This window comes from Cygnus olor, chromosome 10 (assembly GCF_009769625.2).
Source record: "Cygnus olor isolate bCygOlo1 chromosome 10, bCygOlo1.pri.v2, whole genome shotgun sequence".
Lineage (NCBI taxonomy): Eukaryota > Metazoa > Chordata > Aves > Anseriformes > Anatidae > Cygnus > Cygnus olor.
The window spans coordinates 12,545,712-12,567,773 of NC_049178.1; the positions used below are offsets into that span (position 1 = coordinate 12,545,712).

A 22,062-nucleotide genomic window follows, 5' to 3' on the forward strand; every position below is an offset into this window, starting at 1 on the left:
AGTATAATCCAGCAAAGCCAATTTTAAAACAAAGCCTACAGGTAAAGAGAAAATATCACCTCTTAACAAAAAAGTTTTATTCTGACTAAACAAAATGTACAATGTTACCTAAGCGCTAGCGAGTTTTCTTGATGTTCTGAATGTTGCAGGTCCATTGAACAACTCGATCACATCTTACATTGTAGCTCGAGCAAGCTACTTTTTGCCAGACTTCTTTATTCCACCACTGGCTGCCAAAAGAAACAACACAACTGGTTAGACAACTGACAGAGATCTTAGCTACAAGTTTAGTTCTTTATAAAATCAAATCCCCGCTAGACAGCCTGTACAACTCAGATCCGCACCAGAGTTGGTTTTGCCTTCGCATGTGTTACTCTCCTCTGTTTGTGATCTTACAGACTTTACTCTAAACGAGTAACTTAACATTAGAAACCAAGTCTCCCCTGGAACCAAATATGCCTCCTAAACCTACAACAGAACTAATTATTTCAACCATTCCTGTGCTCCTCCATGCACACCCTTATTTTTATTTCTAACACAACAGGAGTACAGCCTGGTCAAACCAAATTTAAGGCTAAGGGGATAAAAGCATCAGTATTTCTGAAAGAAAAAAAAACAAAAACAACAGAGGCCCCAGTTGGGATTGAAGCTCTACTGTAGCAGGTACTGGAATTACAAGAGCCTTCGCGTTCCCGTTACTGAAGAGCATAAAGCAGGGTCAAAGAACACAACATATTAACACAGCAACAAATGCAGCACTTTTTTTGTCAAATGCTGTTTTTTACAGCATGCGTCATCTATGACCAGTGGAAAGGAGAAAAGCATAGGAGGACTACAGCATTCACGGCTGCAAGGGCTGACAGTCAACAGCAGACTTTGCACTGTGTTCCAACAGTGTTGCCTTGCTGAGCTCTTGGGAACAATCTACACACAACATAATAATCACTGTCTGATTTCGCTCTCGTTGGCCAAGGAGCAAATGACTGAAATTCATCTAGAAAAAGACAGAGTAATAATGACAAGTAAGAACGATCAAGAAATACAGAAGTACTCGCAGCTGAAGCGCGCTACACAGAACAAGTTTAGGATGGTAAGGACACAGAAGGGAGGTTCAGGGAATTTTTTTGCATCAGCATGCAATGCCAAAGACATTCTGTAAGTCCCACACCCAGCACATTTTTTGTAAGCAGATAAATCAGAGGAGCTAGATTAATTTGAGATAAACAGACAAGAAATATCCCACGTTAGTGGAACTGGATTGCATTCCACTCCAAGAACACCAACTCAAATATGAAATTGCAGAACTGCTGGCTAGGATTTGTAACTTATCATTACAGCCACCGTGTCAGAGGACTGTTTTCGTGTTACTCTTCTGTGCTTGTGATCTGCCAGCTACGCTGCCAGCACAGCTCCCAGATACAGGAAGGGTTCTGGGAAGAAACTAGAGAACTAAGGACCAGCAAGTCTGACCTTGGTCTCTGGCAAGATAATAAAGTCTGTAATAGAGCAAACGGATAAACAGCCTCGTGAAAGTTAACAGGACTTCTGTAAATGGTAAATCCTTACTCGCTGTCCTGCTGGAACTCTCTAAGGCTATCATTTAGCGTGCAGATAAAGCGAATCCAAGGGATTTCATATTTCCAAACAGCATCTGACAAGATGCCATGCAAGCAAGCATAGTTAGTGAAACTGAACTTGCTGTGGGATTGCTGTAAAGGTCCTTTTAGCACCTCTCAATATTTATTTTTTTCTAAAGAATAAGAAGCAAAGGGTAAAGTTTAATGGTCTTTATAGAATGGAGAAGGGATTAGCCATGTTAACGGACCACAGGCCAAAAGCACCTACAGGGAATAGGCAGGACGTACCCCTCAACATCCCTAATGCGATCACTACAAATGCTGGAGGAGTACAAGGTGACTGGACAGCCTCACACCGACAGAACCTCCTAGTACCACTGTCTAAAATAAAGACTGGCCTGGACACACCATCAAAACACATTCTGCAAAACTTCTCCCACAGCATAGCATACTGCACGGTCACTTAAGCAAAAGCATTGAAGCCAGACTTATTTCCAGTCAGCGTGTTGGGTTTTTGTTGTTTTTTTCCTGCCAGGAATCTCGTGCTCTTGAAATTAATTCTTTAAGAAAACAATTACTGCATTTGTTAAACTTTCAGAACTGTGGCAAAGCCTACGTGTTTCTTAATGTACCTGGAAAGAAAAGGGTGGTATGCTAAAATAAGAGCCCAAATCTCTCTCCACCGTCCCACTAGAACAGCTTAGCATGCCCTGTACAGTTATACCTGCTAAACCAGAAACTGCATGGTGAAATTGCACAGTAAAATAAATAAATAAATAAATAGAATTAGCGTCTCTTTGTTATTTATCATCTGCAACTGCCATCAACCTACTAGTCATGTTGAATAACTCAGAGGTACAAGCAAAACCATTAGACTTTTGAAGCCAGCAAGCCCCTCTTTTTTTCCTATCAGTATGGCACCTCACTTACCGAGGGGCCCTTTTCCAGCAGCCTTTGCTTTCATCTCCTCAAGTTTCTTTTGCTCCTCCTTCTGCTTTTGTTTAAACGCCAGATCTGTCTAAAGAAAAGAACAACAGAGTGTGTTAGCATCTCCTCCCCAAAAAACTTTTAAAACAACTGACAAGCAATGAGAAAGAAATGTAATGTTCTAACATACACAGTCTTCATAGACAACAAGGCTGAAAGGGACTGCAGGGTTTTTCCTTGACACTCAGGATTTTGAGATTCCTCATCAGTCCAGTCCATGGCTCAGCTTCCTTAAAACTGGAAAATTTTCCTCTTCTTCATGCTGAAACTTCCCTTGCTACAATGTGAGCTTTTTACTTCCCTTTCCCCCCCCCAAGAGAACAAAATACTGTTTCTCTCTTCAGGTTTTCCAGGATTTTTTTTCTGTAAACTATGTCTTTACTAGTAAATCACTCTCTACCATGCTATAAAAAGACAAAAAAAAGTGGATCAATGCAATGCCCACACATGCTACCGCTCTGCTGAGAGGAAAGGAAATGTTATTATATCACATTTGCCACATGATATTTTCTTTATATGGCCTGTGTGATTTTTCTTTTGATTTGTTTTGTTTTGCAACACCTGATTTTCTTGGTACACGTTCAGTGTATGGTCTGTCTCAAAGCCTTTCAGGTGCACCTGAAGTTTAGCCACTCCTTCTCCTTGTATTTTACGAGTTAATTGTTCTTTCCAAAGAAAGGGCCATAGCATACATGCTTAGTTAAACAAATCCCTTTGCTTTCCTTCAAGCTTTCTCCAATTTAAGATTACTTTGATCACTAGTCTTGTCCTTTTGACAGTCCGTGGCCCCTCCAAATTTTTTCTACAAAGACAACAGCAGAACTGTCAGTAAGTTAGTCAGCTGGCCAACCACGGAAGTAATCAAAACGTTAGACTCCGATGTAAGACAAAATCTTGCCATCCCCCAGTCAATATATCCTTGCGGTCGGACACTGAAGGGTTAGTAACTGCTTTTAGAGTGTCACTGAGCAGCTACCTGCCTGTTCACCTCCATCACTTCCCTAGGTCCTGTTTCTACCCAGGTTTTGGCAGTTATCAAGAACTTGATATTTACTGTCCTTCTCCCCATACACAGAGCTCTGCCCTGCTGCAGATCACAGTTGCCTTTGTCTGGTAGCTTTACTACAATCCATGCTGGCTATCAGCTTTTAAATTGTTGTAACTTGGAAGCTTCTAAGCCTTTAATTGTGTCTAACGCTTCTCTGGCAACAACGCTTATTTATAAAGTTACCAATTCATCTTTCAAAGAGGCATCACATCTATCTTTTTCCAGCCACTGCTGCCTCACCCACCCTCCACAATCCTCAGAAGCAGCAACAGCTTACCTCTGCCCTTCCGTTTACGTGCCGTTAACACGAGATTCAGCAGTACCTCTAGCTACTTCACCAGCTGACAACCCACGGTGTCAGTTCCTACCCTAGGTCCTTGGGACCGAGTTTGTGGGGCAAGAAGGGAAGGAGAAGAAGGGGAAGGGGAAAAGACGAGAAGGGAAGGGGATGGGGATGGGGAAGGGGAAGGGGAAGGGGAAGGGGAAGGGGAAGGGGATGGGGATGGGGAAGAGGATGGGGATGGGGATGGGGATGGGGATGGGGATGGGGATGGGGATGGGGATGGGGATGGGGATGGGGATGCCCCCCCCCCGCCGCCCTACCTCATCCAGGTCCTTGGACTGCTTCTTCGGCTGTTTCAGCGGCTTCTTCTTGCCGCCTGCAAAGACAGAGAGCTCCGTGAGGCGAGGCGAGGCGCGGCGCGGCGCCGGCGGCCCCAGCCCTTCCCCTTACCCTCCCGGCCCGACATGGTGCCCGCTCCGCTCCGCGCCTCGCCGCCCGCTTCCGCCCGGCCCCGCGCCGCCGCCGTAGCTCGGTGGCTTCCGCTTCCGGGCCGGGCCCGGTGCAGGTAGGGCAGGGCCCGGAGCAGGCCCGGCGGTGGCGGGGGGGGGGGGGAGCGGGGACAGCGGGGCGGCGGAGGGGACCGCCGCGAGATGCGGCAGCGCCGCCCAGGGCGGCTTCCGGCCGCCTGAGGTGAGGAGGGAGCGCGGGGCAGCAAGCGGTGTGATGGGGAGGGGGTGCGGGGGGCCCCCGCTGGGTGGCTTGGGGGCCCCCGGGGTTGTGGTGCGCCGCGTTATTACGGGGAACGCGGCCCCAGGGCTGCTCGGTGTCGCTGCTGTGTGGTGGGGTTGTGTAACGGGGCGTGAGCAGTCAAAAGCTGACCCCAAATGTCTTCCTCCGGGAGAATCCCCTCCTGGGGACACGCCTGTGGTGTCGTTGCCACCTGAAGTCACAGAATCAGAACGGCTCGGGTTGGAAGGGACCCTAAAGATCATCTGGTTCCAACCCCCTGCCGCAGGCGGGGACGCCACCCACTAGGTCAGGTTGCTCAGAGCCTCATCTGACCGGGCCTTGAACGCCTCCAGGGATGGGGCAGCCACAGCTCCTCTGGGCTGCCTGTGCCTCACCACCCTCGAGTGAAAAAGAAAAGAAAATTCATACGTAAAACTTTTCTAATTAACAAAAAGCATGTACCAAGTATCAGGCTCTCTCCATGTGTTGTTTTTATTATTATTATTATTATTATTATTACTATTATTGTTTTGGTCAAAACCTTGTATAGCCATACCCAAACTCCATAAAAAGCCTCAGATGAAAGTTTGCTTGTTTATAACTTTTAGAGGAACGGGCTAAGTAGAAAATTAAAATCTTCTTTACACATCAATGCAGGCATTAAACAGGAATAAGCAGTCTGTTTTTGCAGGGTAAGCAGGAATTTTAAGGCTATTTAAAATGTCTGCATAACTCTGAAGTCATTACCTGATGCTCATACGATCTTTTGGCTCTTCCTTATATTTTAGTTTTGTAGGTAGTCAGTTAGAAAAAACTTACGTACACTTTAGTACTTCTGTGTTTTCTCTCTGCCCTTTGTGTGTTTGTCTTTCCACTCTTCAAAGCTTCGTATATCTGTGGAGCCTAAAACACAGGGAATGATCGAGCCCCACTTCTTTACCTCCTTGAGCTTGTTTTTTTTTTTTTTACCCCTCTCTCTCATTTTTTTCTGTTCTTTTCCAGAACTGTTAGCACATGTGACATAGTACACCAAGTTCAAATGTGAAAACACAGAACAAAATTTCCTATGGCAGTCACTTCTGCGCTGAAGCATTAAATTACTGTGAAGCTATTCCTGCTGGTACTGGATATGTAACATGTGATTGCTATTTGTGCAATGAGTAAATCAGCAATCAAGAAGCATGGTGGAAGTACTTAATAACAGCAGAAAAGCAGGAATCTGTGGCAGAACTGTCCTTTGAAAACTGTGGAAAATGTCCTAGGTAAGTAATAATGTAAAACTAGTGATGGTTTGGCCATTCGAGAATTTTATTCATATTCTGATACATATGTGTAGTTTTAAGAGGTGTTTACCAGCCTTATTTTAATGACTTTTTTCTTCATCCTTGTAGCACTTTTTCTCAGTGAGCATATTCAAGACATGGGGCCAATAAAATATAAATCAAGTGTATCCTCAGTGTCCTGTGGCCTGCAATATCACCATTTTATGATAAAGTGCTGTCAAAAAATGAATTTACACGTAGTGCGAACTTACTGTTCCTCGGGACCTAAGCAGCCTGAAGCCAAGTCAGCGATAGAAACAGCCAGGGGTCTTCTCAGTCGGCTGACAGAAACGGGGACTGCTATGGGGAAAAACTCCCTTCAAAAAATATCTGCAACGGGCAAGAGTTGGTGGGACAAATATGAAGAGTTTGTTGGCATTAATGAAGTTCGAGACGCTCAGGGAAAAGTGACAGAGGTAAACGTGGACAAAACATTAAAAATAAAATTAAAAAAAAAAGTTAAAAAATGATGAGTTAATTAATATGAAGTATGAACACCCTCTATGAGGCAAGAAAGAGCCTCCAAAGAGAACTGTGATTTTTCTGCTTTAACTGGCTGTGCAGATGTTATGATTGTGTTCTAGTCTAGTCATCTTAGTAAATGTAGCATATCCCCTGAATTGTAATGGAGTGCACTTTTATTTGTTTTCTCCGTGAAATTCATATAACTAGCAATTTAGATCTGTCTGGTAATAAGTCTCTAAAATAAATGATCTCTCTTCTTAGGCTGAAAATGTCTTTATGATAGCTCGAGGCATAGTACGAGAGGCTCGTGAAAATGTAGAAGCCCAACAGACTAAACTGAAGGAAATTCGGGACCGCTTAGACAGGGTCTCTCGGGATGACACCCAATACTTAGAACTGGCTACTCTGGAACACAGGTTGCTGCAGGTAACTTGTTGGTATTTGAGTGATGGCAAATATAATGAAAATTTGTGTGCATTGCTTTTATTGGTAGAGACTGGTTTTGTAGATGCATCTTACTGTTGAAGAGCAGTGGTCTGAGCTAATCTTCATTATACTTGTTTTAATTAAAGTAATTATTGTAGATGATTTGACATGCAATGGAAATCATATGCTAATGTTAAAACAGGGTAGTAAATTTGGAGACAAAAGCTGAAGACAGTGAACCTAGAAAACTAATTGTTTGAGTGGTGACAGGTGCGTGTCAACAAAAAGCTGGGATTCATGGAAGGTTAATTCGTTGTGATGAGGAAGGTTCACTTCTGGCTGTTAACCCATCAAAACTCTCATCTGCCTTCCATCTGGCTGCAACACCCAGTCAATTTTCTAAGGCTTTTGTCAGAGAGCAAAAGAGCCAGGCTGCTCCACAAGGGAGGATGAGCAAGAAGTTGAGGTTGACCACAGCACAGGCAGGGTTGTTATCCTGCACCCACAGGGTGCAGTCCTACAGCACCTCACCTGGATGAACCGTGGCGATAGGAACACGTTCATCAACAGTCCATCAGTCACAGATAAAGGCAAGGCAGCAGCCAAAGCCCAGAAATCCAAATGAAACTGCAAGGACAGCAGGAAAAAGGCACAGCTATGGCTAAGCTCAGGCAAGGAGTGGGTACGCAAACCTGAGCTTAAATGGAGCTCCTGGATCAATGCACAGAGCGTCAGAAAAGAACTAAAGAGAGCTGTCCAAATAAAAGATCTGCTCCAAAGAGCAGATGAAATCTCAAGAAGAATAGAGCTGTGCATGACTATGAAGGAAGGTAGAGCTAAAATTACCGCTGTCTGTAAGGTGGTACCGCTGTCTTACAAGAGGAGTGTGTGCTTAGAAGAATGAGGTAATTTGGGGAGTGCAGTTAGCTGACAGACAAGTTCGCTACTATAAAAAACATGAGAATTTTACTTCAGAAAAATTAACCATAAAACTTTCCGGTGTTTTGCTGAAATACAGTGGCTTACAAAAGGAATTGCCACGCTGAAGCTGGCAAAGGCACAAAAGGAAGACGTACGTGTGAGCAGGGAAAGAAAGAGGAGGCAAAAGAATGAGAAGTGTGTATGTTCACAAAATTAACCTATCCAGGACATCCTTTTTAGTCCTATTTTCAGTTCCCGTTTTAGGGGGCTTAGAACTGAAAGAGAGAAGTGTGGTAAAGGTAGTGTTTGGAGAAGTAGGCAGAGCCAAAAAAGTGTACCAGATGAGGAGAGAAAAGCTTTGCCTGTGCATACCACTTTTCTGTCATCAGCATGTGACAGATTCTTGTGTAGATGATCTTCAGTTGTAATTCTTGATGACCTTTTCTGTTTCTTAGGTTTGAGCTGAAATTGTCTTGCTGACTGAAGTAGGATTAATAAAGAAAATTAAAAGGGAAAATTATTGAACAGAACTAATGCTTCGTTTTCCTTTTTTTCCATCATTTTCATTTTTCACTCTTTTTTTAGCTTCATGTTATAGCTTCTTCAAATCAAAATGTGTTTCTTGCAGGAAGAGAAGAGATACCGAGCTGCCTACTTAAACGCAGAAGAATCTGAGCGAGAAAAATTCTCTCTCTTCTCTGCAGCTGTAAGGGAAAGCCACGAGAAAGAGCGAACAAGAGCTGAAAAAACAAAGAACTGGTCTATTATTGGCTCTGTACTGGGAGCCATTATAGGTGTTCTTGGTTCCACTTATGTTAATCGAGTAAGGCTGCAAGAACTAAAAGTCTTGGTGCTTGAAGCACAGAAGGGCCCAATAAACCTGCAAGAAGCCATCAAAGAACAGGCCTCCAGCCATTACTTGCAGCAGAAGGATCTCAGTGACGTCATAGCAGACCTGAAAAACATGCTGCAAGCAAGGACATCACAGGAAATAAAAGAAGGTGCTTTGTTAGCAAGAGGAGACAGGAATGACTCCATAAAACTAGATTCTCTTTTAATTCCTTTAAAGGAACAGCTAAACTACACTAAACAAGTCAGTTCATGTCTTGGGAGTTTACAACAGCAGTTTAACAGTCTGCAGGAAAGTATAGCGCAAATAATTTCTGACATGCAGAGCGTTAAACTTGCAGTTCATTCCAGACCTATGGAAAGAGCAATGCCAAGGCCTTCAGCAGAGGGTAAGGGACAGGCTTCTGCTGTGAGAGATGTGATCTTAGAATTGTGTGACACAGAGCGGAGACTGGAATCACAAATCAAGAGAAATTCTATTTACAGCACTGCAATCACATGTACTGTGTTTGCTATTACTCTGCCAGTACTCTATATTATACTTAAAGGAAACTGATCTCTAACTAATTGCTGTAATTTACTACATTAATAAAAGTAAACTTGCGCTCTAAGTACCTAGAGTACAAGTCCGCATAAATTTGTGCTAGTGTTTCTCATTACGCTTTCTACTGTACAGTTGGAAAACTTATAAAGGCTGTCCCTCTGCCGCTGCAGGCTCCGTGCTAAGCCTTTCATTTGCAGTGTGTTTTTCAATTCCTCAAGTGAAGGAAATTGTATTGCTTCATCTCTTGACTTCATTCACGGTTTCGTTCTTCTGCAGTCTGGTACTGCATATCATGCCAATCAGTGACCTTCTGGAGCTGTATTTGTGATTTTCAGTTCAAATGATTTTTAATCTAGCATTGATCAAAGTGCTTTATGTGTAATACTTTATAATTTAACTCCTGATTTATTCATAATTTTTCAGTTTGTCTACACACAACATTAGGAGTCATTTTACTAATCAGATAAATACGTATGCCCTTACCTGTTTTTTTTTTTTTATTTATTCTAGATACAATCCAATAGTTTGGTATATAACAAACAGCAGGGGCAATGTAAACCAAAAAAGATTGAAGTTATCATGGTACAAAGTATAGCTTCATGAGTCTGTACAGCCAGATGGTATATTTAAAATGTGATTAAATTACATGTGGTAGCTTTCTCCTAGAACTGTTTATAACGAAGTGTCCAAAAACATTTCTGGAGCTTCAGCCACGTTAGTTACAGCTCCATGCCATTGAAGGCTAATAGGCAGGGAAAGAGAAAGGATTCAGATACAGAGATATATTAAGTATGGTGATGTTTATTCTGCAGGTGCAAGCCAATTGTCCTTTCCCTACTGCCTCCTTAACCCATCATTCACTAGCCATTTTGTGGTTGTAGTAATCATCTATGGAGCAATCACTTTCTTATCCCTACTAGTATCTTTTATTGGAACCGTCTTCAGTTTTTATTCTTTCAGTTTTGTCCTGTCTGGAAATTAAAATGCTCTTCTACAGCAGGTGTTTGTAAGATGGTACTTTAATGGTAATAGTGCTATGCAAACTACTCCAAAATGGTATTTGGGAAGAAGTGAAAAGTCCAGCTGCCTCATTTTCTTGGAAGGGATGAAGAATGGCAGAAAGAAGAAAAATGCTATCTTAACAGGTAAAATCAGCATCTCTATGGCCAAACATATAGTTGTTAGTTTCACTGCGATAAGAAATAGTTTTCTCCCTATGATGGTAGCAGATAAGCAAACCAAACTTGGAACTCCTGCTCTACTGGGCACTTCTGTGAAACCTTGGCAAGGGGCTGCCAACCTCACTTCATGCTCCAATGCCTTTGTGTAAGCATTTCACAATGACGAAGTTGTTTAGTATACACTCTGTTTTGTTGTTTTTTTTTTCTGTCAGTCCTTTCTTTTGCCCAGTAACCATATAAAAAGAGTTTGAGGTTTTTACTGCAAGCTTCTAAGATTGTAAGATCTTTGGGACAGGGACATTTGCTCGATGAGGCACCTACTTCATTTGGTATCGTTAGTGCTATTATAATACGACTGAATAAACAGCGTTAGGAAAGACCTGTGATGATTCACTACTTGTAAGAGATGAAATATGCAAAAGGTGGTTTTGGGAAGGACTGCTGCTGATTTATATATTGATTATTTTGTGTGTAAAGTGAACAAGCATTTGTTAGGGAAGCTGTTTGATCTGATGGTTTGAGACCTGGGATAAAAATTCCCATCCATTTAGCTGCATCGAGAAACTCATACAGATTGATGCAATTTTTCAAATCAATCTACTATTTCAATTTGTTATTTCATGAATGTTTCTATGGGTTCTACTTTTTGCGGGAGAGTGGTAAAAATCAGAGAAGTATGTAATTAAAGGGGAAGGGATAGTACAATGGTTCTATTTGTAGTTTGCCAACAGTAGTTGCTGAATTGTATTTTTTTTTTTTTCTGGTTTAACCACCTAATGTCAGGCCCCCTTACTAGGTAAATGGCTGAATTTTCAATATTCATCCTCACTGAAAAACATGGATTATATATGTGAGCATGATTTTAAAATGCTGAATGTTAGGTGGCAAAACGTGAAAGTAAAGGCAACACTACTCACTGAAACATATGTATTTTTGACTAACATCAGAAAATGAGTAGGGGTCTGAGGTTAAACTTATATATGACAAATAAAGAACAGGAAAACCAAGGGTTGCGTATTGTTTTAAAGCAATCTGCTTTTTTCCATTTAAAGAAGGTATGATAGTAGGTAGCTTTAAAATAACCTGGAGTTACAGGAAGGAAAAGTCTGTCAATGAGATCAGTAGCAAATGGATCTGTGATGAGTGAGAGCTTAAAACACAAAGCCTGAAATTTGAGAAGAGCAGAGCTGGATGGTGTGATATACACCAAGATGAAAATAACTGGATTTCATCCTCCAAGGGGGGTTTGGAAGATTCAGGAATAGGTTCTCTGTGTGCGGTGTCGTACAGCTGGCAGAATTCATTGTTACATTCGATTACTGTGGTTGTGCTCTTCCTTGCTAAATCCTCATGCGAAGTGACAGCAGAATCATTTCAATTAGGAAAAAAAACAACTTGTAATAACAATTAGGAGGACAGATGTGTATGTTCCCTCAATCCTGCATTAATCATCACTTTGTTGTGGCAATGGCATGCAGTTTGGTACTCCACCATATGCGTACCCCAGAGCCAGAAGGTGTGGCTGCAGCAGCAACAGCTGTACCTTGAGCTAGCTGAAGGCAATATCCAGGAAGACACTGCGACATGGACTGTACTCATAAGCTGTTCGCTACTTTATGCTAAATCTCTGTCATGGCAACACAGGTGGTAAATACACAAGTTTGAACAAAGCCAGCACAGCTGTACGCTTCAGCGTTTTATCTGAGTGCTCCCATTAGTTCAGGTACATTTGCAGTACCGACAGAGACTTGCTCTATAGACAGAGTGACATCTCTTGATGATTCATGCAAGGCCAAGTGAATGGTTCATTGTTGTCCTCTTCTTAGGCTACACTAGTTAAAAAAAAAAAAAAGCGCTGTGTAGATTTATTCACAAAGTTTACAATGGGTAGTTGAGTTTTGCTTTTGGAATGAGGTCTTTGAGCTGAAGCTTTCCTCATGCAGGAGAATTCTGCTTATTAAGCACTTCAGACACATTCTTGCTCTCTCTGTAAGCAAAATCATCTCTGGGTAGGATGGCTCAGCCAGCTGTGTTTCCCAAATGTTCATCAGCTAAGAGGATGGTGCTTACAACATTGCAATATGATGTATAATATTGCAATACTTTTTGCAGGTGCTAATGAGGCCAGGGATTGACCGATGCATTATGTGTTGTAGGCCAGAGAAAGCCAGTGCTGTTTGAGGTTATTTCCACTGTTAACCAAACACAGAAGCTGAGTTAAGCAGGAACGTAGTAACAGCGACAGGAAGCCTGCTGGTGGACAATAACTATAGAAAAATGAGCGGCAGTGGTCTGAGCTTGGCTCCTGCCAAGCTCTTTCGAGTTCTTGTTGCTCTATGAGAAACCACTGTTAACTCAAAAGCAAACAGCCTAATGGCTATGGGAAAATAAAAAGAAAAAAAAAAAAAGGCATTCAGTGAGGTCAGTACAGACTTCTAACAGTAAGTGCATTCTGAAGAGAAAACTTGCCATTCCTTCCAGTCAGGAAAGAAATATCAAATGTTGCTTATGAGTACAAAACAAAAGAGACTATCTGTGGTATCACAATCAGTATGTGTATATATATTTATTAATACTTAAGTTTTGAACGTCCCGACAGCCTAAGATCCTGGCTGGAAATTGCAGGTGCTCCTGTTAATATAATTGTAACTATGTTTAGCAAAGACAGGTTCTTCTACAGAATTTTTCAAGAAATACTTCCCTCGCTGTGGAGCTGAGGAGTTAGAAATGTCCTGTTTACTTTAGGAATGGGATTGAGATTTGCAGTAGGAGGGAGGTTTGTGAGCTACTGAAGGAGAGACAATGCTGGGTTTGTCCATAGTATATTTAGAACTGTGTTTTATTGCCAGATTTTTGCTAGCAAGTTTAATATTCATGACCTGCCTCGCAAAACATGGAGGAGTGCAGTCTCTGGTGTTTGACATTTGGTGGGTAGCATAAGAAGGTGTGGGCTTAAATGCAGCAAAAGACATCTGGGCCACAGTTTTTATTTTTATGGAGAGCTAAGTATTCAGGTAATTGGTTGTGGCAAGAGTTTGGAGTTTCCATCGTGGCAAGTTAAGGATAGTTTAGATAAACATTTCTAGGTTTGATATAGATATAAATGGATCCTGCCCTGGGACAGTATGGATTCAGTCAAGTGTTTTCAACTTTCTTTGTTCCAAGGCCCACTGCTTTTATTATTATTTATTATTTTTCAGTAAATGGGAGGGAGTGGGAGAGTCTATGGACAACTTGACGTCACAGGCATCCTAGTGCAGGTTATCCTGTAGCACAAGTTATAACAGAATGAGAAAGCATTCAGCTAAGAAAACAATCGTCCATTTCCTGTGGGTTGCGTGGTGTTAGGCACCAGGAAAGAGGGAAAATGTGTATTGCAGCTGTACCTACATGCATGAAGTCTGACCCTACAAGTATCACATTAGTAACTATTTTTCAGAATCAAATTTGCAAGGTGCCTCACTCAACCAATTTTGAAATACTATACAAGGATTTTTTAAAAAGCTGTTTTTAATAGAACTTTGCATGCTTCTGCCATAAGCCTTTAGTTTTAAATGGCTGCAGCCTACACTGGCTTTTCTGTGAGTTTGCCTGAGGCAAGCTAACCCATTAAAAAGATTATTCTATTTAAATATTGGCATATCATAAGCTCTCAGGAACTGCCCTCTGCATCAAAACTTGTTATATACATATATACACACACACGTGTATATATATTCATAAATATACCTATGTAGATGTGTGTTGATTCAGTGAGCTGGTCACCCAACACTGATCTGCTTCAGCGAACACCTCTAGTTCTTGCTCTTCATGGAGGTGAGTGTGATAGCCTGTGTGACTGAAGCCCTCACCTGTGGTGTTGGAAATCTTCATGGTGACACTGGGCATGTCACGTGTAAATGTTTTGGCCACAGATCTATGAGATAAAGGGATTGCCACAAGCATTCCCAGGTTCTTTTGCTGTGTTCTGCAGAGGGGAGGAAAAAAAAAAAAGGCAGTGCAAACAGGTGGTGCTGAGAGTCTCTCCCTGGGTTCCTGCAGGTTCTGGGCTGCTGGGCATTTCTTGAGCTGCGTGCTATGCAAGGTGTGTTCAGAAGCAGACCTTTAAACATCAGCAGGCTGCTGCTCGCAAAACCATGAGTGCCCAAATGAGGGTAACGAAGACCTTAATGTTCTTTCCAAAATGCCCTGACAAACTGAAAACTGGAAAGGAACAGAGTCAGCTTTAAAATAGGGCAGATGTGGTCAACCTTCTGACGGTCCCTAAGTCACTGTTCTCGATGCGGTTTATGGCCAGAAGCTACAGACAGTACTCAGATATCCCTCATGACTTTCTTAATCAGTCTCATCCCCTGCTTGGATGGGAGGAAGAGTAAGAAGAAAATCAAAAGGAGTATAAGCAGCTGCTAGTCTTGTGATTACCATAATAGTTACGTAAGAAACTTAGCTAACCTGCTTAGAAGCAGACATGAACAAGGGCTTTTACAGAGGAGAATCCTTTGTGGATTTAAATATATAAAAATGCTTCTGAACAAATGGAAATAAACTGTTTAATTTTTCCCATAATGTAATGTTTGTTGTGTCATACTGTTTTCAGCTGTGCAACGTTTGAGAACTAGCCTCTTCTCTAGTTCAGTCTGTACAACAGGACAAGATTTTTATGCAGAGCAATCGAAACTCCTCCCTGCAGAGGGAGATTGTAGTGCTGTGGTGGTTTTAGGATGTGCTGGTGGCTTCTGAGGGCTGTGAGTGCAGGAACACGAGTGGGAAGGCTGCGCTGTAACTGCCCTGCAGCACACGGCAGCTTTCTGCCCTGCTTCCTCAGCCAGCCCTGCCATGGGATGGGAGGAAAAGCTGCTCTTTTCCAGTGTGCTCTCTTGGTTTTTGTGGTGGTTTTAGCTGCTTTTTAAATAAAGCTTGCAGATGTTTACCAGGCTGAAGGGGCTGCAGGTCGGGACTGGCTCTGGAGGAAATGTACAAAGGGGATTAGTGTTTGGAGTCAGGAATGAGTTGGAGCAAAGGAGAAAAAAAAAAAAAAAGTATTATTTTACACTTAGTCACCAAAGCTGGATTTCATTGGAAGTGATTTGGGTGCAGTTGAAATGCCTGATTTGTGAGATGGTGATAGTGTTCAGTTCAGTGAGCTCTAACCCAAACGGGATGTAGTTTGCGATAAGGGTATGGGGTTCCTCAGCACAGGACAGGATCAAGCAAAGCACCAGGACCCTCTAACCCCCTCACACGTATTTTTTTACCTCAAAAAAATGGATTTTGGGGGTGGAAGCAAGAGAGGCTGGTGGAGCAAAACAAAACGAGCAGACATTATTTAGTGACCCCTCAGTCCCTGGGCCTCGCACCAGCAGCCTTCTTCCAAAATGTCCCAGTGAGGGGCAGGCTGGACGTGAGGAAAAGGTTCTTCACTGAGGGGTGATCGGACGCTAGAGGCATTTGGACAACGCTCTCAGACACACGATCTATTTATTTACTTATTTATAAGAGTATTTATTTATTTGTTTGTTTATTTATTCATTTATTTATCCAGGAGTGGGACTCGCTGCTCCTTCCCCCTCAGACACTCCGTGAGGCGCACCCGGAGTGAGGGAGGAGGCACTGGCACCCCCCCCCGCACCGCCGGGCTCCGCTGAGGGGAGCCTGCGGCCCCCCCGAGCCACGCCCCCCGCGCCGCCGGCAGCCAATGGGAGCCCGCCGCCGTCCGCGAGCGCGGGGCTGGGGTGGGTAAAGGGGTTTGGGAACGGGAGGGGGGCGTGGCCCCCGCGCTCGGCCGGCTGCTATTGGAGGAGCGCAGCGGGGGAGGCGGGGCGAGGCGGAGGGGGCGGGGCCGGCGCTCCGCGGCTCGGGGCGGGCGGCGGGGAGCGGAGCGGCGCGGGGCGGCAGGTGAGGGGCGGCGGGGCCGCGCCGGGGTTGGGGGGGGGGCGCCGGTATTGCTCCCGGTGCTGCTGCCGCCGCCGCCGCAGCCGCGCCTAGGCCCAGGGAGAGCCACGAGGCCCGTTGGCGGGGGTCAGCGGCCGGCGGCAGGTGCGGCCCGGGGGCCGCGCTTTGTCTCGGCGCGGGGGATGGGCGCGGCCGGGCGGGGGCGCGGAACCGGGAGGGGGGCACCGGGCGTATCGGGGGGTACCGGGGGTGGGAGCGCGGAGCCCCCCCGGCATCCTCCCGCCGTACACACCGCCGTAACGGGTGGCCGCCCCCGCCCCGGTTTCCCCCCCCGGTGAACCGGGAGCGCGGGGCCCCGCCGGGAGCCGCCTCCGCCGGTGGGAGCGTGCCGCGGGGCTGCTCCGGGTCGGGGGGGTCGGGGCAGCCGGCTCCGAGCGCCCCTACGAGAGAAAGGGGCTGCGGTCCGGAGCGCTGCGAGCCGGCGGGCTCGGTGTTTCACCGACCCGGTGGTGTGCGCCCTGCGAGGCGGGTGCCGGCCGTGGTTTGCTCGTTTCTGCACTCGCTTTTTGCACGGAGGCTGCGGGAGCCCCGTGTGAGGGCTGAAACGCAGAAGGAACGAGCCCGGCGCCCGCGTTGTGTCCCGGTGCGTGTTGGTGGCGGGGAGCTGGGGGCGTTCGCACCGATCCGGGCCGAAGCCGCTGCGCTGGGTTGTGCTGAGCCGCTGTGCGGCCTCGTGGGAAGCTGGCGTTCCGCTGACGGAGGTGTTCTGTGCGATTCCGTGCTCGGTTTGCAGCAGCGTTAATGGGGTTGCTTTGGTTGGGGACCTCCAGCAGAATCCCGGGAGAAGCAACGAGGCAAGTTGTGGCCAGAGGAGCGGCCCGGCAGGAAACCCGACCAGGGCGGCGTGGTGCTGGGCAGGCTTCTTCCACGCTCTTCCTCACCTGCGTGGAGCCCCTCTGGGGTCTGCACGCCGGGGACTTGCCCGGAACGGAGATTTGGCTAGAAACCGTATAGCGTGGTCACATATGGAATTTTTTCTTTAAATTTCTTCCAACATGTGAAAAGGGTTAGGTTAGTAATGCGATTAACGATATTTAATAAGATTAAAATTACCGGCATAACTCTCGTGAGCAAGGTGGGTGCAGACTGTCAGCAGTTGACGCTCTAATCGCTGCTTTCTCCCACGTTAAGTGCTGCGAGGAGTTCAGGCTCCTAGACCCGGCTCGCTTTTCGGAAAAGAGCGTTTCTGCCCTCATCTGCTGACAGCTCAGGTGTGTGCCCACCAGCGGCGAGGTGTTCCCAGCAGGACCGTGGGTTGGTCTCAGATAAGAGCAGAGGGAAGAGGAGTGCACTGAGCTGCTGCCTTCGCTTGGTGCTGGTCTTTGTGCTAGGCAGGGTCGTTCGTGCAAGTGCTGTGGCTGCTGGCACGCTTCGGCTTTCCTGGCAGCGTCGGCAGGGACCGCAAGGACTGAGCGAGCCCAGGAAGTTGCTGCTGCTGCCAATGGTGGCCCCGTGTGCCTGGGAGAGGCTGCTGGCCGGAGCAGTGTGCTGTGAACAAAGCGGCACCCACGCGGGTTGCCTGCGTGGCGGGTGCTATCCAGCTCTTTGCGGCTGCGGGAGGAAAGTGGTCCTGCTTGCAGTCTGCCAGCACTGCTGCCGGCTTCCTGGGGAGGCTCAGATAGCAGCGGGCAGGCACGGTGTCCTCTCCAGGAGGTGAAATGCTTTATGCTTCGCTGTGACTTGATGAGAGGAGGTTCAGAGGGAGGTGAAGCAGCCACCTCCCACAAAGGCTTGGTATTTTCCGTTGTAAAAGCCCTACTTCTGAACCAGTGAGATTCACGTTATTTTTATTCTGTCATCTTCCCCTATATCCAAGTCCTTCCTGCTTCTCAAAGCAAACCCCTCGGGACTTCAGTTTCTCCTCCTCCCTGGCAGCCCATCCATCTGTTATTTTTTTGGTTTTGTTTTGTTTGTAGCTCTCGGGTTTTTCCCAAGAAAAACTTCAAATTGGCTGTGGCGGCCAAGTTCTGAGCCGAACCCTCCCAGCCTTGTCTGAGGGCATCCTGGAGGAAGATGATAGGGCTTTGATCCATCCCAACTTGCAGGCTGGTAGCAGGCAGAGGAGACATGAGCCTGCCTGCTTTCTGGGAGGAATTAGCCCTCTAGATATGAGCTAAGCAGGGAAGCAGGGCTTGGACAGGTGCCTCTCGCTCACCTGCATCTTCAGCAAAGCGTCCCCGTGCCCTGTTGGAGCCCTGGGTTTGGGGCTCGCTTACCTGCGGCTCTCTCGAGTGTCTGACTGCAGGGATTGTTGGGTGGATTCATCTTTTGCTGCTTTTGCCTTTGTGGGAACATGCCTGCTGGTCTCTCCTTGTGCCGGTGTCGTTACCTTGTCCTGTCGTTTCAGTCAGCGCTGGTCTGATGGTTGTGGTGGTGTCTCCACAGGAGTGTTCTCTGAGCGTTGGCCATTCTGGTCTTGGTGCTGGCGGGGAATTCTTAGGAAGCACCTGTACACTATTCTCAGGGGCAAGCATCTGAGACATGTGCAGGCCTCATGACGGGACGGGGTTGTTCTGTCAGGCAGCTGGGTTGGGCTGGGAAGCTGCGATCTCGAGGGCTGCAGAGATGGTGCCATGGTGCGAGCCAAGCGGCCCGCCTTCCCCTCGCCATCCCGCCTTCCCCTCACCATCCCACACCCGGGGAGCCCCCAAACACCACCCGCGGGGATTTCAGGGTGCTCTCTCTCTCCAGAACCATACAGGAGATTGGCTTTTGTGCTACGACCGAGTGTGCCACGGCGATACCCGGGACGTGCGGCCGCTGAGGAGCGGCAGCCCCGAGCGGGACGTTGCGGCCTGTGCCGACACGCGCTCTGGTGATGGAGGACCGCGGGGCTTGGCGCCGTCTCCTCCAAGCGCTGCTTCTTCCCGGCTGCTGAAGTAATAAACGCAGAGGACTCGTTTTCACTGCTAATATATATATATTTTTAGCCAAGTGTTAACTAAGACATCTGAGTTATTTTTGAGGTTGCAGGAAGCAATTTAGGTCTCCCTTTCGTTAACTACAAGTCAGCACTGCCTCCCGAGGCTTATGGAAAAAAGGCAAAAAAAAAAACCAAAACAAATCGTATCAGTTTAGGTGGACTGTTTCTTCTTCCATTTGGCACAAATTAAAATCATTATAATACTGAATCACTTTAATTGTTTTGTTTTTTTTTAATAGCCTGCTTTTAAGGTTAGGATTTCACTTTCAAATCCTGTCTGCCACCCCCGAAAAAAAAAGAAAAGGGGGTTGGAAAATGAAGCACAAAGAGCTTTTGTGTTAGCATGATCTGGTAGGAAGATTTTAAAAGTCAGTAAAAATGTGAGATGAATCTTCAAATGATACGGATCCTAAGGAAACTCCCAGATGCCAGATTTTAATTGCATGTGAACTTTCGTTATTTGCTTGCAGTATAAACACTGCAAGTACTGTAAAGAGCACTTCTTCTGCGCCTGGCAAATGAGTGAGTTTTCGCGTTGCTTTTGGCTTTGAAGTTTAGCTGTGGAACAGCACGGAGCTGTGGGCTGAGCTTCCACAGCCTCTGCTCTGCGCCAGGGCTTCTGCTTTCAAAACCCTCTCAGCCCCATAGCTGTTCTCATTTAGAAAATGATAGTTCATCGCCTGAAGTGTCTGGGTGTTACCATTGTATCTTGGAGCTTGTATCTGTTCCCGTCCTATCTCATGTGGAAGGTCTTTTGTCCGTGTCACGGGGTGTTTTTAAGGCTGGGGCCATAGGTGTGGTGACTTTGTGGCGGCGGTGGCTTGGCTGAGCTGTTTCGGTGCTGGGGACCAGGGGCTGGGAGCTGTGCGACCGCTCGCTCCAGGTGCCCACCTAAAGTTTGGGGCAAGCCATGAGGATTAATATCATTAACCAAAAGGATTTGCCTCTAGTGAGAGTATCTGCAGGTCCAGAGAATTTCAAGTCATTGCTGTTCATTCTCGTGCAGTTTTCCTTCATTCTGAATCCGAAGGCAGTGCTGCCTTTGGAGCTGTAGGGTTTGGGTGCACAAGTGTGTCGGCTTATCTCAGCGTATCGTAGCGGTGCCTGACAGCTGAGGTGCAGTGACGGGACTCAAACGGCTGCTGGAGCTGTCAGGAGCAGATCACGGTCTGTCTTGGGTCCCGTCCTTCCCCACAGCTCGGCCATGCAGGAGGGCAGTCGTGCCTGGCGCCGTGCGGGTGGGGAAGCTGGCTGTGTTCAGGCGTTTGTCTGTGCTGATGGAACTAGCTTCCTGGCTAAATTGCATGTAATGCTATAAATAGGGTGGGTATATTTGACATCTTACCCTGCTGTAATCTTTCTGAAAATTACTATGTAGAAGTAGCAGTTCCAGCTTAAGATTTCTGCCAATTCCAAAACGATTTTTGTTTCAAAGTCTCTTCCCAAAGCTCTCCTGTCCCACGCTGGTTTGCACTTTGTGACCTCCCTGCTCTCAGCGTGGAGTCACCGTAAACCGGAACGCAGCCAGATCCCCCCCCTCTGGCCCTGGCTCCTGGAGAACTTGTGCTCTCAAAATCCCTCTGTTGCTTACCGTGGCCATCCCCATCCTCTGTGTGAGGATTTTCTGGGCTCTGATTTCTGCAAAGAAGCGCCAGCCTCTGAGGACAGCTGGCCAAGAAAATGCAGGAGAATATGCTCCTGATAGAGCTCCGTGGGGGCTCTGTGCTCAGCTGCAAGTCCTTCAGACAGGAATTGGAGGTGCAGGAGCAAGGGGGCCTTAGAGATGCTCCTGTACCTGCCAGGCCGCACCTTGTCAGAAATGACCTTCTTGCTGAAGGTGGTGTAGGGTTTTGAGTGGCTTGGGGTTAGTGGCCTTGAAACAACTCTCTTTAATGCTTTCAGCTTTAATCACAACGTTTTTTGTAACAGGCTTACCCCCTGGAAGTGCTGGAGAGAGTAGTTCTGCTTGCGAATTACCTAATAGTGAATTTTCATACGGGGATGGTTCAGTAACTCTTCTGGTATCACCTGCTGCCCTCCCCACACCAGAGCCGTCAGCTTTTCTCAGTTGTCCTGTGCTGTCTCCTACCTCTTAGCATAGCCAAAAATTGTGTGTGCTGGAGAACTGAAGTGCAAAAGCAGTTCCCGGGCTTCTGAATCCCACAGTCAATGTTTTGATCCCCATTTGCATGCTGTTCGACTTCCTGCATACAGATTGCAGTCCATTACTGATTGATTCTGCCCGACAGAATGGTAAAACAGGCGTGCGGCGGAATTAATTGTATGGGAGCGATGCGTGCCGCTGTGGGAAACAGAGGAGCAGTAACCAGGGGCTCTGTTTATTCACCAGCTCTTTTTAGGTAATTTAGCATTTTGAGAGAAACTGCTGAAATGAGACTGCAGAAATGCTGAAGGACCCAGGGAGACTAAGCTGTTTGTGAGTTTATATCCTTAGCTTAGCTGAGATGCATCTTGGCTTCATGTCTGCCTGACACTGTTAAGAGAGGTTTAAGGCAAAGATCACGAGGACTTTTTGCTTTTGTCCTGCACGTCAGCGCAGCTTTCTCCTGGCTACAGGTGAGGTGCGTTTTCCTTGCATGTCTGTGATTTCTGTGGGGCTGCTTTCACTGTAACGAGTGGCACCAACTCTCTTACCGTTTGTTTGTTTCTTGATACAGACTTTTTCTTTCTTTTGAGAATACCTAACCAGAAAAAGTTCTTGTTGTGACAGCCTACAGAGGAGCGTTTGCAATTACAAAACGGCCGTGGGTACCTCCTACCAGCTTGTCCTCTCGGCAGTGCGGGCGAAACTTGAGTTGGCAAGAGGGCAGGCAGGTCCCCCAGGGACACCGCGT

General features: G+C 46.3%; 2 protein-coding genes and 1 long non-coding RNA gene across 9 annotated transcripts in view; 2 read left to right on the top strand and 1 right to left on the bottom strand.

Annotated features, from left to right (window-relative positions):
* Positions 1–55: 55 nt before the first annotated feature.
* LOC121075412 lies at positions 56–4,455 on the bottom strand. Its single transcript, XR_005822956.1, has 4 exons — positions 4,346–4,455; positions 4,216–4,271; positions 2,508–2,595; positions 56–230 (listed from the first exon to the last, which is right to left on the bottom strand). It is a non-coding gene; the product is annotated as an uncharacterized LOC121075412 (long non-coding RNA).
* On the top strand, positions 761–9,248 carry CCDC51 (coiled-coil domain containing 51). 4 transcript variants are annotated; one of them, XM_040568631.1, is made up of 5 exons: positions 4,383–4,460; positions 5,627–5,886; positions 6,016–6,362; positions 6,673–6,837; positions 8,387–9,248. In XM_040568631.1, exons 3-5 carry the CDS (start codon positions 6,045–6,047, stop codon positions 9,161–9,163), a joined length of 1,260 nt encoding a protein of 419 aa, XP_040424565.1. In that variant the 5' UTR covers positions 4,383–4,460; positions 5,627–5,886; positions 6,016–6,044; the 3' UTR covers positions 9,164–9,248. The 4 variants fall into 4 exon arrangements, with proteins under 4 accessions (XP_040424568.1, XP_040424569.1, XP_040424565.1 ...); XM_040568633.1 differs by lacking the exon at positions 4,383–4,460 and adding an exon at positions 4,485–4,585; XM_040568634.1 differs by lacking the exons at positions 4,383–4,460; positions 5,627–5,886 and adding an exon at positions 761–766 and having other exon boundaries at positions 6,033–6,362.
* A 6,923-nt stretch (positions 9,249–16,171) lies between these two features.
* PLXNB1 (plexin B1) overlaps positions 16,172–22,062 on the top strand; it is a 95,162-nt gene continuing 89,271 nt past the window's right edge. Inside the window, exon 1 of one of the 4 annotated variants that reach the window (XM_040568914.1) lies at positions 16,172–16,227. The gene's annotated coding sequence lies outside the window, so the exon portion shown is untranslated. Of the gene's footprint in view, positions 16,228–16,320; positions 16,369–22,062 lie in introns of those variants that run through there. The other 3 variants (XM_040568915.1, XM_040568917.1, XM_040568918.1) reach the window with 3 other exon arrangements.